The sequence below is a fragment of the Leopardus geoffroyi genome, chromosome C1 (assembly GCF_018350155.1).
Source record: "Leopardus geoffroyi isolate Oge1 chromosome C1, O.geoffroyi_Oge1_pat1.0, whole genome shotgun sequence".
Lineage (NCBI taxonomy): Eukaryota > Metazoa > Chordata > Mammalia > Carnivora > Felidae > Leopardus > Leopardus geoffroyi.
This window is the reverse complement of record NC_059328.1, coordinates 11,884,372-11,898,812: the sequence shown is the minus strand read 5'-3', so window position 1 is coordinate 11,898,812 and position 14,441 is coordinate 11,884,372. Positions and strand designations below refer to the sequence as shown.

General features: G+C 41.9%; 1 protein-coding gene across 2 annotated transcripts in view; it reads left to right on the top strand.

Annotated features, from left to right (window-relative positions):
• Window positions 1–14,441, top strand: part of FBXO42 (F-box protein 42) — a 99,206-nt gene that overhangs the window by 61,834 nt on the left and 22,931 nt on the right. The window contains exons 1-2 of one of the 2 annotated variants that reach the window (XM_045475794.1): window positions 4,232–4,341; window positions 11,337–11,466. In XM_045475794.1, coding sequence (XP_045331750.1) covers window positions 11,337–11,466 — 130 coding nt within the window. In that variant the 5' untranslated portion in view covers window positions 4,232–4,341. Of the gene's footprint in view, window positions 1–4,206; window positions 4,342–11,336; window positions 11,467–14,441 lie in introns of those variants that run through there. The other variant, XM_045475793.1, reaches the window with a different exon arrangement.

Below are 14,441 nucleotides of genomic sequence, written 5' to 3'. Positions count from 1 at the left end.
ATTGAATTCTGTGAAATTAAGTGTAACAAAGATGTAGCAGTACAGCTTCTTTCCTGTTTAAAAGTCTGGGACAAAGAGGGGAAGGAAAATGAAGCCAGTTTTCCTAACTCTTTGGTGAGTGTGCGCGTGACCGATCATGCAAACCTTGACTAACAGAGAATGTCCTTTTCAGATTAATACAGGGATCTGTTGAGTCTCCAGCATCGTGCTTTTTGTATTTCAGTGAAGGCTGCAAATAGGGTCAGGTCATGTCACACCCATGCTAGCTGTGCTCCTGTAGTAGCTAAGCAGGCCCAAACGGGATAACCAGCCTTGCTTGTTCCATAGTTATGTAATTACAGGCCTTATCAAATATGTCCTGGCTTGTAGACGTGAGACACATGACAGCATAGTCTCTCTGAGCATGGGATACATGCCTCAGGACCTTTCCCTGGAAACAAGTGTGAAACAAAAGAGAATTTAACATCTGAATGCAAAAGTTAGAGTTAAGTAAACATTTCTCAAGTGACTTTCCGAAACAACTGGAAGACCTTGCACTAGAGAGGAGTATACTACAGTACACAAGTGTTTAGGATGCCAAAGAACTACTGGTTTGCTGTGTGTTGATATGAATATTTGACTTGTCTTCGAGTAGGGATTATCGGATATTAACTGGAAACGTATGTCTTGCAATAGTTGTTCATGGAGCAATCAAGCCATTTCAGAAAATTTGAAGAAATGTAGCAATTAGAATAAGCATTCTTTTTTTTTTTTTTTTTTAAGTTTATTTATTTATTTTGAGAGAGACCGCACAAGTTGGGGAGGGGGGGACAGAGCGAGACTGGGAGAGAGAGAATCCCAAGCAGGCTCCGCACTGCCAGCGCAGAGCCCAATGTGGGGTTTGAACCCACAAAACCGTGAGATCGTGACCTGAGCCAAAACCAAGAGTCGGAGGCTTAACTGACTGAGCCACCCAGGAGCCCCTAGAATAAACATTCTTAATGTTACTTAGAGTATTCATACTGTACTATGAACTGTAACTTTCGTATTGCACATTCCACTGGTCTAGATGTTTTGAAAAGAAAACTATGTGGGTGGAGAACGTTGGTAAAAGGGAAATGACTACTTGAGCACTGGTATTTGCTTAAATTCTTAATTTTTTCTAAAAGGCCCATTGAACTTGTTGAGTCTCCCCACACCCACCCAGACCAACATGTAGATGTCTTAAATAAAAATAGACAATAAACAAAAGCTTAGTAGGATGCTTAAAATATTTGAGGGTATTATTGATGGCTGTTTTCTTATTCCATTATATTGGAGTTCTAAACATAGCTGCCCAAACTGACTCTCTTCCTCTCTAAGCTTCATTGCTGATTAACTGACAGACGTTGAGAATACGGTGTGTGAAACTTGTCATTTTAGTCCTGCTAGCTTTGCACAGTTTGGCCTATGCCTTCCTCTTCCAGAAACCTTTGTTTGTTCCAAGAGAAGCAGGAGAATGCCGATTGCCTTATTTTAGTATAGGATTAAAATACATGTGGCAAGGACCTCATGGGGCCCGGCTGTTGGCTGGGTTTTCAATCCAAATAGAGAAGAAGAATGTTTGCTACCTCTTTGAAAAATAAAGGCACTGTGCTCTTTTGCTGTATGAAGGAAGCAGCTGCCAAGAGTTGATGTTTGAAGAACGGGGAGACATAAATGAGCCCTTGACTCTTAGTTATGAAATCACAGATTTGTCTTATTAAAGATTGTTATAATAGACACACATTAAGGTTTCAGAGGCCATAGGACATTGCTAATTTATTTTCCGTAAGTGTGGGTTATCAAGAAGAAAAGAATGTTCTTTTATGCCTGGTACCAGTTGGTTCCGTTCAAAATTTCAGTCAATTTGTTGGAGTAGCTAATTCAAGAAAGATATGAGAAGACCAAGATATCTGAAGCTCAGCTCCTTCAGTGGAGATTGAAACGTGACTCTAGCAATTATCCTTCTTGTTTGTCTAATATCAGCTAAACTTGATCCTTCATTATTTACAGTTCTTTTTAAAAAATGTTTATTCGTTTATTTTTGAGAGAGAGACTGTGCACACACATGTGTGCAAGCAGGGGAGGGTCAGAGAGAGAAGGAGAGAGAGAGAATCCCAAGCAGGTTCCCTGCTGTCAGTGAAGAGCCTGACTCAGGGCGCAAATTCACAACCGTGAGATCACGACCTGAGCCAAAATCAAGAGTCGGATGCTTAACTGACTGAGCCACCTAGGTGCCCCTTGTTATTTGCAGTTCTTAACCAATCTGAAATATGAGCATTGGAGTTTCATAGGATTTTATTTCTTAATAGATTTTCTTGTTAGGATGTGGATTTTTTTTGAGGGGGGAGGGGCAGAGGGAGAGGGAGGGAGAGAGAGAATCCCAAGCAGGCTCCACACCCAGCCGGGAGCCTGACGCAGGGCTCCTCTCATGAACCGAACTGAGAGATCATAACCTGACCCAAAATCAAGAGTCAGATGCTTAACCTACTGAGCCACGCAGGCGCCCCTGTGATGTGGATTTTAAAACATACAGATTAGAAGTTATTTGCAAAGGCAAAGAAAGTTAGTGGAAAGTGTAAGATCATTTAAATCTTCATATACTGTAGTGTGTCTGTTAATTTGAAAAGTCTGCAGCTCCATTGTTGCACAATGTCAGAGGTCAAGATGATTTAGATCTGTGCCTTCCACTGGCTGAGATCACTGGGTGTAAGCGACTAAATACACTACTGTGGTACCTCTTAACTCCTGAAGTTTTCTGACTTGGCCTTTCTAGTGCAGAGGTTCCTTAAGAAAAAAAAGGAGGGTTATTCCCAGAGCTAGTACATATCACAGAGATAATTATAGCAGTAGCATTTCTCTTTTTCTGAACTTGACTAAGTGGTGCCAGAGTTCAGAAGAGATCTTAAAAACAGAGGTGTGCTAAACTGCACTAGACCTACAAATAAGCTGACTGGTCACTGAAACCATGCACTAGTGGATTGAATCTCTGAGTTTCTTTTCACTTTCCTCTTACTCTTACGTAAGGGGAACATTGAGAATTCTTTTTTTTCCCACCAGTATGCGTGAAATGAATGGAAAGGAAAGTTTTGCTTGGCCCCCTTCCTGAGATCCAAGACGGTAAATGCAAGTCTGTAAGGAGTGGGGTCATCGTTTCCAAAGAATAGAGACTAAGTGAACTTTTTAGGGCAAAACAAGGTGGCAGTGCCTCTCCTCTAGACTTTGGCTGTGGTCCTTCTGGTTTTGGAGGTACAGCCCAGCCCCTCTCACAGTCCTTACCCCTTTTCTTTGGAATGGTGTCTGTCGGTGAGGAGTGTATAATCATCTGATTGAAAAGGCTCTTCTCAGAGACCTGGATGCTTTTTAAATGTTACTTCACTGGTTTTCTGTGTAGCACCGAACAGCCTGTCTTGGTGGCTTTCTGATGCACCTTGGTGGCTTTCGGCTTAACGACCTCCATGCTGTTCTCTCCGTAGCTTGGGGACCATCCTACTTCTGAGATCCCCGAGATACATTGATCTTCATGTGTGGTTACTTCATGGCATCGATTAAAATGGTTTTCTGTCATTCTCTTCATGTAAAGATGTGTTTATTAGTTTGTGCTCCAGGTTTCATTTGAAAACAAAAGCAATAATAGGAGGGCTGGAGGAGAGAAACAGGAGGACAGAGTGCATCCATTAGCACTGGCTCTCTCTGCCTAGCCCCAGAGGGTGAGGATGCAGATTTAGGTTAATTGTGCAGCTGTACTGAAATTTTACCCATTGAGCACCCATAATCTGAATTCTTGTGTGCTCTTGCTGGAATTATATGGTCTTATTTAATGGTGACATTGTCAATTTGCTCAGTGTTCTCAGAAATGATATTTCTATAGCTTTCCTCTGAGCTTTCTTTTACTTTATTTTTTTAAGTTTATTTATTTTTCATAATCTCCACACCCCACACTGAGCCCAGACTCACGACCCCCAGATCCAGAGTCACATGCTCTTCCAACTGTCAGCCAGGCGCCCCTTGCTGGACCTTATTTTAAAGAATAATATGATATTAACCAATCTGAAGACAAGAGGCTGGTTATAGAAAGTTGGTACCTGGCCACAGAGTCACCGAATGGCTGAAATTATTGATCTTTGAAAGATAAGTGTTACAGTTAAGGTGTCAGAGAGGCTTCAGTATTGAACATCAGTTATGTTTTTATTGTTTTCTTTCTAGGTGCATGCTATTATGATGCTAATCAATCTATGTACGTGTTTGGAGGCTGTACCCAGAGCAGCTGCAATGCTGCTTTTAATGACCTCTGGAGACTTGACCTAAATAGCAAAGAGTGGATCCGACCTTTGGCTTCAGGTAAGAGCTAAAGTGCTGATGTTTGCCTTCTTACCAGGTAACTCCCTTTGCATGGACATTCTATCTGATCTGTTTTGGTGTTGGTCTCTGGTACTAAGGTCCCAGGTCAAATCTGTGTAAATGCTAAAAGTAATGTGTTTGTATAAGGTCTTTGAATTAAAAAAAATTATGCTTTATTACTCGTATTGGTGCCCTGCCAGAATTGTACTACTGTGTGAATTCATTTGTGTGGTTTTCTCAAGTCCTTGCACTGGTGTGATGTGCCTTTTGGTATGAAGTTGAAGTAAGCAGAAACACAGCATCGTGAGAACGGTAGTTCACTGACAGAAGCTGTTGTTCCAGGGCTGAGATCTCTGAATATCTTTTGTTGTTGCCAGCTCAGACATTTGGGGAGTGTATGGAACATGCCTCTGCTGGTTACTCTTAACGACTCAGGAATGTGGGAAGATTCTCCAGTAGATACATTCCTGCATAGTCCCACTATGCCGAAATTCTGGCAGAAAGAAACTAGATTATTTTCTTTAAAAAAAAATTTTTGTTTTAAATATTTATTCATTTTTGAGAGACAGAGCACAAGTGGGGGAGGGGCAAAGAGAGAGGGAGACACAGAATCCAAAGCAGGCTCCAGGCTCTGAGCTGTCAGCACAGAGCCCGACGCGGGGCTTGAACTCATGAGCCATCAGATCATGACCTGAGCCGAAGTCAGACACTTAACCAAAGGAGCCACCCAGGAGCCTGATTATTTTCTCCTTTTTGATTTAACCTGTCGGGGATTTGTTTTTGCACTCTTGAGGCAGGACAGTTTGAAAAGGCACAGCCGTAAGACCGAAGGGGCTGGTGTGCTGGAGACATAAGAGTCCACTGAGCATAGAGTACTCTATTAGATTTGTTGACAAGCTTTTCCCAGACATTCATGTGGCTTTTCAAGATTGGAATTCACTCTAGGACTAAGGAGACTCAGGTTTTCTTGGGCAGATTCCTTATTCATTTAGGTCTTGATTTACTAGCTTGATAACTACATGGGAAGTGACTTGGTATAGTAGAAAGAGCCTAGGCTAAGAGTGAAGAGACCTGAGTTTCATCTCCTGCCATGATAGCCAAGTCTGCATTGTCAGTGAACAGATGACTGCATCTCTCTGGGACAAATACGGAGTAGGATTAGATGATTCTGTTTTCAAATGGCTAGTTTATGCTTTTCTTTTTTTCTGGAATGACTGCTATGATTGTCTAAGCCAGGGGCTTAAAACCTTTTTAAGAGAAGAAACTATAATTTGCTTCCCCAAAGCTGTAAGCTCCTGTTCCTTCCCCTGCAATAGACAAATCTAGGAAGTAGAAGCCTACTGACAGCAGGTACTCACAGGTGGGGCTGGGTTTTGTACAGATGGAATTCTTTATTAAAATCATTAGAAAGAAGACCAAGTGTTAATCTTAAAAATTTTGGAAGTTAGTGCTGTTTTAGGGCCCTTAGAATTGTGTGCTTTGGAGAGTTTCCTTTTCTAGCCCCCTGTCCCCTCTTGCACTTAGAGCAATACTGATTAATATTTGGAATCACAGATCTAAAATGTCCAAGATTTCTTCAGCTTCAGCATCCTGTTGCCACTGTACTTGGTGTCCAGGTCCCATTCCAGAGCAGTTTTGGCTATTCCAGTCACAAAACGCCAATACTGCCCCTTCTCTATTGTGTAACCAAGCTCTATGCTTCTGATACTTTGGCCTGGGGGTTGATCTTCCTTCTAGAAGTGGAGCCCTGGACTGTGGGACCTTCATAGCATACTGCTACCTACTGGCTTATTTCCCTAATTTCCCTCTGTAAGGTAGACGTGGGACTTTCTTTTTTTTTTTAAACCACTAAGACTCTGTTTTGAGATCCTCAAGGTAGAAGTATCAGAGAAATAACTGACTTTAAAAATACAATGGTAGACTGTTTCCTTTTGTAAAACATAGAAGCTCCTGAAGGTTCAATTTTCTAACAAAGTGTCTCAAAGAATCTGCTTGCCACTTCACTGTAATCTACAATTAGAGCCTAGTTTTCAAGGGGGGAAGACAGTTTTTTGAAATGTCTCCTTTTTTAAACAAACAAGCACTAGTTTTTAATAAAGAAGCCTGTGAGATTCTCCTTCGGGCAGAAATCCCATGGGAAGATTGCCTGAGGACATGCTTCTGTGTGCTGTCATGAGTCCCAGCCAAAATGACTTCCTCACTGAAACATCAGTGAGTCTTTCTGAACAGCACTCCGTTGTTGATACGCCTTGGTGTGCCTGACTCACCCGTTCTGGCGCACGGAGGTGGGCAGGTTGGAAAGTGACTGAGGGGAGGGTGTCAGCTGTGGAGTCCCCTCACTTATATTTGTAAGCAGAGGGTATTTAAAGCCGTAACCTCAACAGGGTTCAGTCTTTGAAAGTGTAGCCGTGTGGAGAAGAGTAGCAGACAAGCAGTGGGGCAGTTTCATCTGGAGAGTCTTTCTGGAGGGTGCTTCTGCATCAGGTGCCTTTTTCCTTGTTTATCAGCTGCCCCTAGACATGAGACAGGAGCCCTGCCACGTAGGGTGGTGTCCTAGCCAGCTCAGGCTGCCACAGCAAAATACCGCAGACTAGGGGCTTCAGCAACAGAACTTTATTTCTCACAGTTCTGAAGGCTAGGAGACTGAGATCAGGGTGCCGGTGAGGGTTGTCTTCTGGTCTTGGAGACAGCTGCCCTCTTGTTCTCTCCTCATCTGGCAGAGACAGAGTTCTGGTGTCTCGTCCTCTTCTTATAAGAGCACCAATCCCATTATAAAAGGCCTCAACTTTGTGACTTCATCTAAATCTCATTAATCTCCCAAACGTCCTATTCCCAAAGGCCATCACATTGGGGTTGGGGCTTCAACATACGAATTTTGAGAGGACACAGTTCAGTCCATAACCAGGGGGAATTAATGCGACTTGCCTCTGAATCCCGGTTGTTAGTTCCTTTTGCAGTGATAGAAGCACTCCATCTAGAGGGAGTGTGGTGGTGACAAATGTTAGAATGAGAACTCTTCCGGCTGAGCCAGACCTACCTATAGCTAGTACTTCTCAGATGCTTCCAGTGAGGTGCCCCCTGCTTCCTTTTAACAGCTGTCTTGTAGCCCCTCCCCTCATGAAGTGTATATCGTATCCTGTAATGGGGGAGGAACAAAAACAAGCAAGCAAATTATTACAAAGTATGGAGAAAACAAGGAATGAGCCAGAATAAGAGGGGGAGAGCTACTTTAAACAGAAGGCAACTTTTTTTTTTTTTGCTGAGATTTGAAGGATGAAGAGTGGAAAAAGCGAGGCCAGCATATGCAGAGGCCCTGGGGCAGCAAAGAATAGCACACATAAGAGGACCCGAAAGTGGACCTTGGTGGACAGACATAGTATGCTGAGCAAGGAGCAGAGTGGCCCAGGTGGAGCTGAGATGTAAACAGGAGCTGACTCGTTCACGCTCCAGCATCTGAGAGATTTTGAGATTTTAAGCAGAGGAATATGATCCAATTTACATTTTAAAGAACACTTTTGCTGCTACTCAGGAAATGGATTGATGAAGGCAAGAAGACAAAGCCGAGACAACAGCTAGGAGGCCCTCACATGGTATGGGTGAGGGGATGTAATGACTTGGACTAGAGTCCTAGGAGTAGAGGTAAAGGGAAATGGAAGAATTTGAGCTGAAATTCTGATAAAATCAGCAGGACTTCTTGCTGGATTGGCTGTGGGAGGGTCAGAGGGCCGGTCAAGGCTGACTTATGCTTCAGGTTTGACAGCTGGGTAGATAGAGGGCCCGTTCCCTAAAATGGGCAATAAATATTTGGAAGAAGTTTAACTTTTTTATTTCTTTACACATTTCAGTGGTGGTATCATGTAGTTAGTTGTTATGAGAGTTTGATGTTTAAAGTAGAGTGCTTGACGTCCCGTAAACGACAGCACAGTCCTTCCTTTTGTTCTGTTAATTCTACTCTCATCCTTCATTTGTTCTTGCAGCAAATACTTACGGATTTCCTACTCTGTGCCTGGCATTGTTTTAGATGCTGGGGACACATGAGTGAATAAAACAGACACAAATCCCGCTCTTGGTGGAGATCAAATCCAAATGAGGGAAGACATATTTAAAATGCCAAATAACATAATATAGTATGTTAGAAGATGGTTACTGCTACTGAGGCAAAATTATAGCATGGTAAGGAGGGTCAGGAATAGGGAGTTATAACTAGGTCGATAAGGGTAGACCTCATGGAGAAGGTAGCATTAGAACAAAGACTTGACTGGGTACAGAAGTGAACCAAATGGATAGCTAAGTAAAAGAACATTCCAAACTGAGAATAACCAGTGCAAAGGTCTGGAGGTGGGAGTGTGCTTGGGACAGTCAAGGGGTAATGAGGAATGAGAGTGAACAAAGGAGAATGTTCTAGGAAGGGGGGTTGGACAAATAATGGACGGAAATATGTCATACACATAAGACTTTCAGGCTGTCGTGGGGACTTTTTCACATTTTTTGAGTGCAATGACTGGCCATTTAGGTTTCTGAGAAGAGTGTATAAGAAGACAAGTGTAAGAATGAGGAGACCAGCTAAGAAGTGGTAGCAATAATCTAGACAAGAAATGGTGACTTGGGTTAGGGTGTTAGCAGAAAGTTAACAACTGGATGGATTGAGTGGAGCCAGTGGGATTTGCCCATGATGTGGATGTGGAGTGTGATAAGAGAGAAGAGTCAAGGGCAGTCCTAAGGATTTTTAGCCTGGGTATTTGAAGGAATAGTGTTGCCATTAACTGAGATGGGTAAGAAAGGCTGTGGGTGGCCAAGGTCGGCAAAGTTCAGGAGAGATGAGAGATTCAGTTTGAAAACACATTACATTTGAAACACACATTGGGACATCCAGGTGGAGTTGTGTCTGGAGTTCCAGAGAGACCTGCACGCCTGAGACAGTTGTCTAGATAGCCATATGGGAGCGATTAGCATCATGGATTCCCTGGGTGAGATGACCAGGGAAGTGAGTGAAGATAGAAGAAGGTAAGTCTGGGACATAGCTTTGTTTGGGGATCAGGGAGAGAGGGAGAAACAGCAAAAACCTAGAAAAGGCATGTCTGTGGAGGTGGGTGGGGGAAGACAGGAGAATGAGGCATCTTAGAAGCCACCAGACTTGAAAGTGTTTCTGGGAGGGGAGGAAATAATCAGCCAGGTCCTACTCAAGGAAGAGGTCAAGTCATTTGAGGACTTAGAATTGTCCTTAGGTTGAGTGAAGAGTATTTTCAAGTAGTGATAAGGACGAAAGTGTATTTGGAATGGTTTCAAGACAGTGGGAAGAGAGGAGTTGAAGACAGGAAGTGTAAACAGTGCATTGCCGTTTTTGAAGAGTTTTGCTGTAAAAGAGAGCAGAGAAACCAAGCACTGAGTGGAGGGGAATGTAGATTGGAGAGGTTTGTTTTTTTAAGATGGCAGATTTTATAGCATATTCATGCTGCTGGGAATGATCTAGAGGGAAGACTCGATGTGGATAGAGAGGAAGGATTGTTGGAGCTTGTCCTCGAGGGGTAAGAAAGGGAGAGGGCTGGCCATGGACGAGAGCACTGACCATTTATCCCAAGGAGCAGGAAGGAGTATGTGATTACAGATGCTGGCGGATGGGTAGACGTGGGAACCGGTAGAAGTTCTGATTGCTTTATCGCTTAGATAAAATAACCGAGGGGGAGCAGAACAGGCCATTGAACATCCTGGCGGTGATTATGAATGTACGATTGTCTACATTGTAGTCTTTGCCAGGTGTTCTAGGAAGTTGAATCTTCTACCTTCTGGAGTTGTGCTAAGGGAACACCTTAATTCTTAATCAGCCTGTGCTGATTCCCCAGCAAATGCACAGTTCTTGGGACAGGTCCTTCAAAAGACTAATTTTTAAACACTGTTTCTAAAATACCCTCTAGTCAGACGGAAGCTAATCGTGGCATCTGTTTAATGTATAATAACATTATAAGTCACGGCCTTTTTTGGTTACTTTAAATCAAAGTAGAGATGTTCAAGTACACATTTTTGCACTTAAAATTGGAGTGTTCTCGTTTTCAGAACTTCAAGATTAGTCCACACCCATTTACAAAAGGGGAACAAATTTCAGTTTTAGAATTTTCCACAGGTAGGAGAGTTGATAAATGTTAGATAAGGATTTAAGACTCAACTTGTCTTCTCTGTTAACGAGTCCTAGAGCACAGTTGATTTTCCCACTACACTCTCCCTGTAAGAATCTTATTGTCCAATACACTTTTTTGCTTTTCAGTTTCTACCCTATCAATCACACATGAAATTCCAAGTGATGGCTTATGGCTCAGACCCTTTGTTTTAGAAAACACTCAGGGACAGAGATACACAACCAGGCTACCCTTGCCACTCTGGAGCCACTTGCCTCTGAACTTAATCCTTGATCACTTCTGTATTCGTTGGGCCTCGGTTTCTTCTCTGTGAAAGAGGTAGAGACAAGATCACTGTTCCTAAAAGTCACAGGTTGACAAAAGTCACTTTTGTCCAAGTAGCCTGGGAAGAAGCTTACTAAAAAAAATAGATTCCTCTGCCTCATACCAGCCTCACCTAGTCTCAAGAGGTTGGGAATAGAGTGGTGGATCTCCATTTTTAAAAAAGAGAAAATATCCCTAGCTAAATTTGGAAATTCTGGATCCCTCCAAAATCTTTTGGCTTTTCTTACTGCACAATCTGTGACTTCACTTTGTTATCGCAGTCTGTTAGGTGAGTGTGTAATGCTCAAAGCTAGACTCCTAAACTGTTGTTAAGGAAGAAGGATGACTGCTCGGTGTTCTCTTAACTGCTTCTTGGTAGAAACAGCTACCTTTTACTCTGATTAGTCAGGAGTGGACTGCTGTCTGAGGAAATGTGTACGGATGACACCCTTGAAAGCGTTTTAGGGGTGGGGCGTTGGTTGTCTCAGATTCTTCAAACAAACTATCTAACCTTCAAACCAACCCAGTTAGGTTGGCACTGCTATTATCCCCATTTTACAGATGAGGAAACTGAAGCTCAGAAAATCACCTAGTAATTTACCTAAGATCACACAGCCAATAAATGATGGAGCAGTGATTGAAACCCAAGATTTTGTCTCTAAAGTCTGTGTTGTTTCTCCTCTGCCATGCTGTGAGTAGTTTTATTTTTCTATAATTTCTTTCACGTTTTAAAAAACTTTTTAAATAGACTTATTTTAGAATAGAACAGAGTTCCCATATGCCCCACACCTAGTTTTCCCTATTGTTAACAGCTTGCATTAGTGTAGTACATTTATGACAATTAATGAGCCAGTACTGATACATTATTATTAACTAAAGTTTGTACTTTATTCTCTTTTTTGAGAGAGAGAGAGAGAGAGAGAGAGAGAGAGAGAGAGAGTGTGTGTGAGCAGGGGAGGGGCAGAGAGAAAGGGAGGCAGAATTTGAAGCAGACTCCAGGCTCTGAGCTGTCAGCACAGAGCCTGACACGGGGCTTGAACCCACGGACTGTGAGATCATGATCTGAGCTGAAGTCAGACGCCCAACCGACTGAGCCACCCAGGCTCCCCAGTTCTTTTTCTTTTGTTTGTTTAATACCTTTTTTCTGTTCCAAGATCCCATCCAAGATACATTATATTTAGTCTTTGTGTCTCCTTAGATTCCTCTTGGCTGTGATAGTTTCTTAGACTTCCCTAGTTTGATGATCTGGACAGTTTTGAGAAGTACTGTCAGGTATTTTGTGGACTGTCCTTCGTTTTGAGTTTGTCTGATGTTTCTCTTATGGTTAGATTAGAGTTACAGGTTTTGGGGAGGAACACCACAGTGGTAAAATGTCCTTATCACATCCTGTTGAGGGTACATACTATGAACATAATTTTTTTACCATTGATCTTAACTTTGATCACCTGGCTGAGATAGTGTTTATTAGATTTCTCTACTATAAAAAAAAAAATTTTTTTTTGCCCTTCCTTTAAAATTCTTTTTCCTAGTTTGCTTTTCTTTCTTTTCCTGTGATTCCCTTTATTTGTAGTTGCCCTTGGTCCTTGATATTCTATTGAATTTGGGGGAAAAACTAAGCGCTCTGGCCGTTATGTCTGTCATCAGAGTCAGAAAAGGATAATGAGCAGAAGGGTATATGTCATTTGAGGAAACCTTTTCACAGCTTAGAGAATTTTCAAATATCAATATGATTTGCCTTTTCAAATTTCTTTTGGCGGGGAGCAGAATGCTGAAGACATCTTTTTTTTTTGACCTAACACATCAAGATTTTTCCAGCCGTGCAAAGTCAAAAGCTCTATTGGAAATAATTTTGTTTTCATTAAGACTGTTTCCTAAACAAATAATCACATCTTCCAAAATCACTGAGTAATCTAGCAGAAAAGCTAGTTTACTTTCGGAGTTGGGCAAGAAAAAGAAAGAATCTTGGTCATATCAGATGTCTGTGGGAAGGCCAGAATATCCTTAAAGCTGGAAAGTTCTGGAACTGCCCAGAAATAACTGCCCAGAGTGTTATTGTTTCTCTTACTCTGTAAATGATATTTGAAAAATGGTGCACACAGGGCTCTTGGATCCATTGATGAAGCTTTGCTGTCCTGTGTCTGGTAGAAAAGTTTAGCCTTTCCTGAGCCTGTCGTAACATGTTCAGGAAATGTCAAAACAAAGAAGGGAGTGTGGGACTGATACCTGGCACCAGGTATACCCAGAACAGCTAACCAGGAGAGTGTGTTCTGGAAAAGATCACCCAGTCCTTCCCTTGGCTTAGGTCCCAGGTGTCAGTATTGACATTGAAATAGCTGGATGTGGAATTTTTTTAAATAACTTATCAGTGTGTTCAAAGGCATTAGATTCTACTTTGTAGTGTTGTTTTGAATCTAAACACTTTATACATTTTTAAAACTTACCATTATGTTCTGAGAATGCCAGTTCTGTGGAGATGAGAGAGAGGTAGATGCCTATCAACTGGTAAATATTGGACCATATTTAACAAGAGGACTTTCAAATACAATCCAAGCTTCTTCTGTTCTCTGTGCTAAAAACTGATCATTGACCTCACTGTTTTAATATTTTCTTTATGAATGAGAAGGCCCAACTAATTTTAACCTATGGATCTTTGTTTGTTTGTTTTTTAATTTTTAAAAAATGTTTATTTATTTTTTAGAGGGAGAGAAAGAATATGAGCAGGGAAAAGACAGAGAGAGGGAGACACAGAATGCAAAGCATGCTGTAGGCTCTAGGCTCTAGGCTCAGCACAGAGCCCAGTGTGGGGCTTGAACTCATGAACTGCGAGATCATGACCTGAGCCAAAGTCGGACACTTAACCAACTGAGCTTCTCAGGTGCCCCTTTTTAAAAAAATTTTTTAATGTTTATTTTTGAAAGAGGGGGACAGAGGCTCTGTGCTGACAGCAGAGGGCCCAATGTGGGGCCCAGACTCACAACCATGAGATCATGACCTGAGCTGAAGTCGGATACTCCACTAACTGAGCCACCCAGGCGCCCCTGGATCTTTTCTTGATTATTTAATGTCTTGATTGCCAAAATGTATTAAAATCTGTCCATGTTGAAAATTCTGCATCCTTTCACTTTTATTTACTTGGTCCAGCTCATGAGTTTTTCTGTCCTTTCTTAAAACTCTATAAACATTTTCTTATATTTTATTTTATTTTATTTATTTTATTTTATTTATTTTGTTTATTTATTTTTTAAATTTAAGTTTATTTATTTGAGAGAGAGAGAGAGCAGGGGACAGGCAGAGAAAAAGGGAGAGAGAATCCCAAGCTGGCTCCACACTGTCAAGCACAGAGCCAAACGTGGGGCTCAAACCCACAAACTATGAGATCATGACCTGAGCCGAAGTTGGACTCTTAATCAACTGAGTCACCTGGACACCCCTGCCTTTTCTTATTTTAGATAGAAGTCTGAGTGTCACTGAGCATAAGCAGTGACGTTCCTTAGAATTCTGAGCCTCCATACCTGCACTGTTATCCTGTCTGCCTACCCTCTTGACAGGCAGTTTTTGGTTGCATTTCCTGTGCAGTGAGACTCTCAGACCATCTAGTGTTTGTTTTTCTCAAGTATCCACATAACCACCCCCCACCAATAGCACTTGGTGTTTTATGAGCACAGT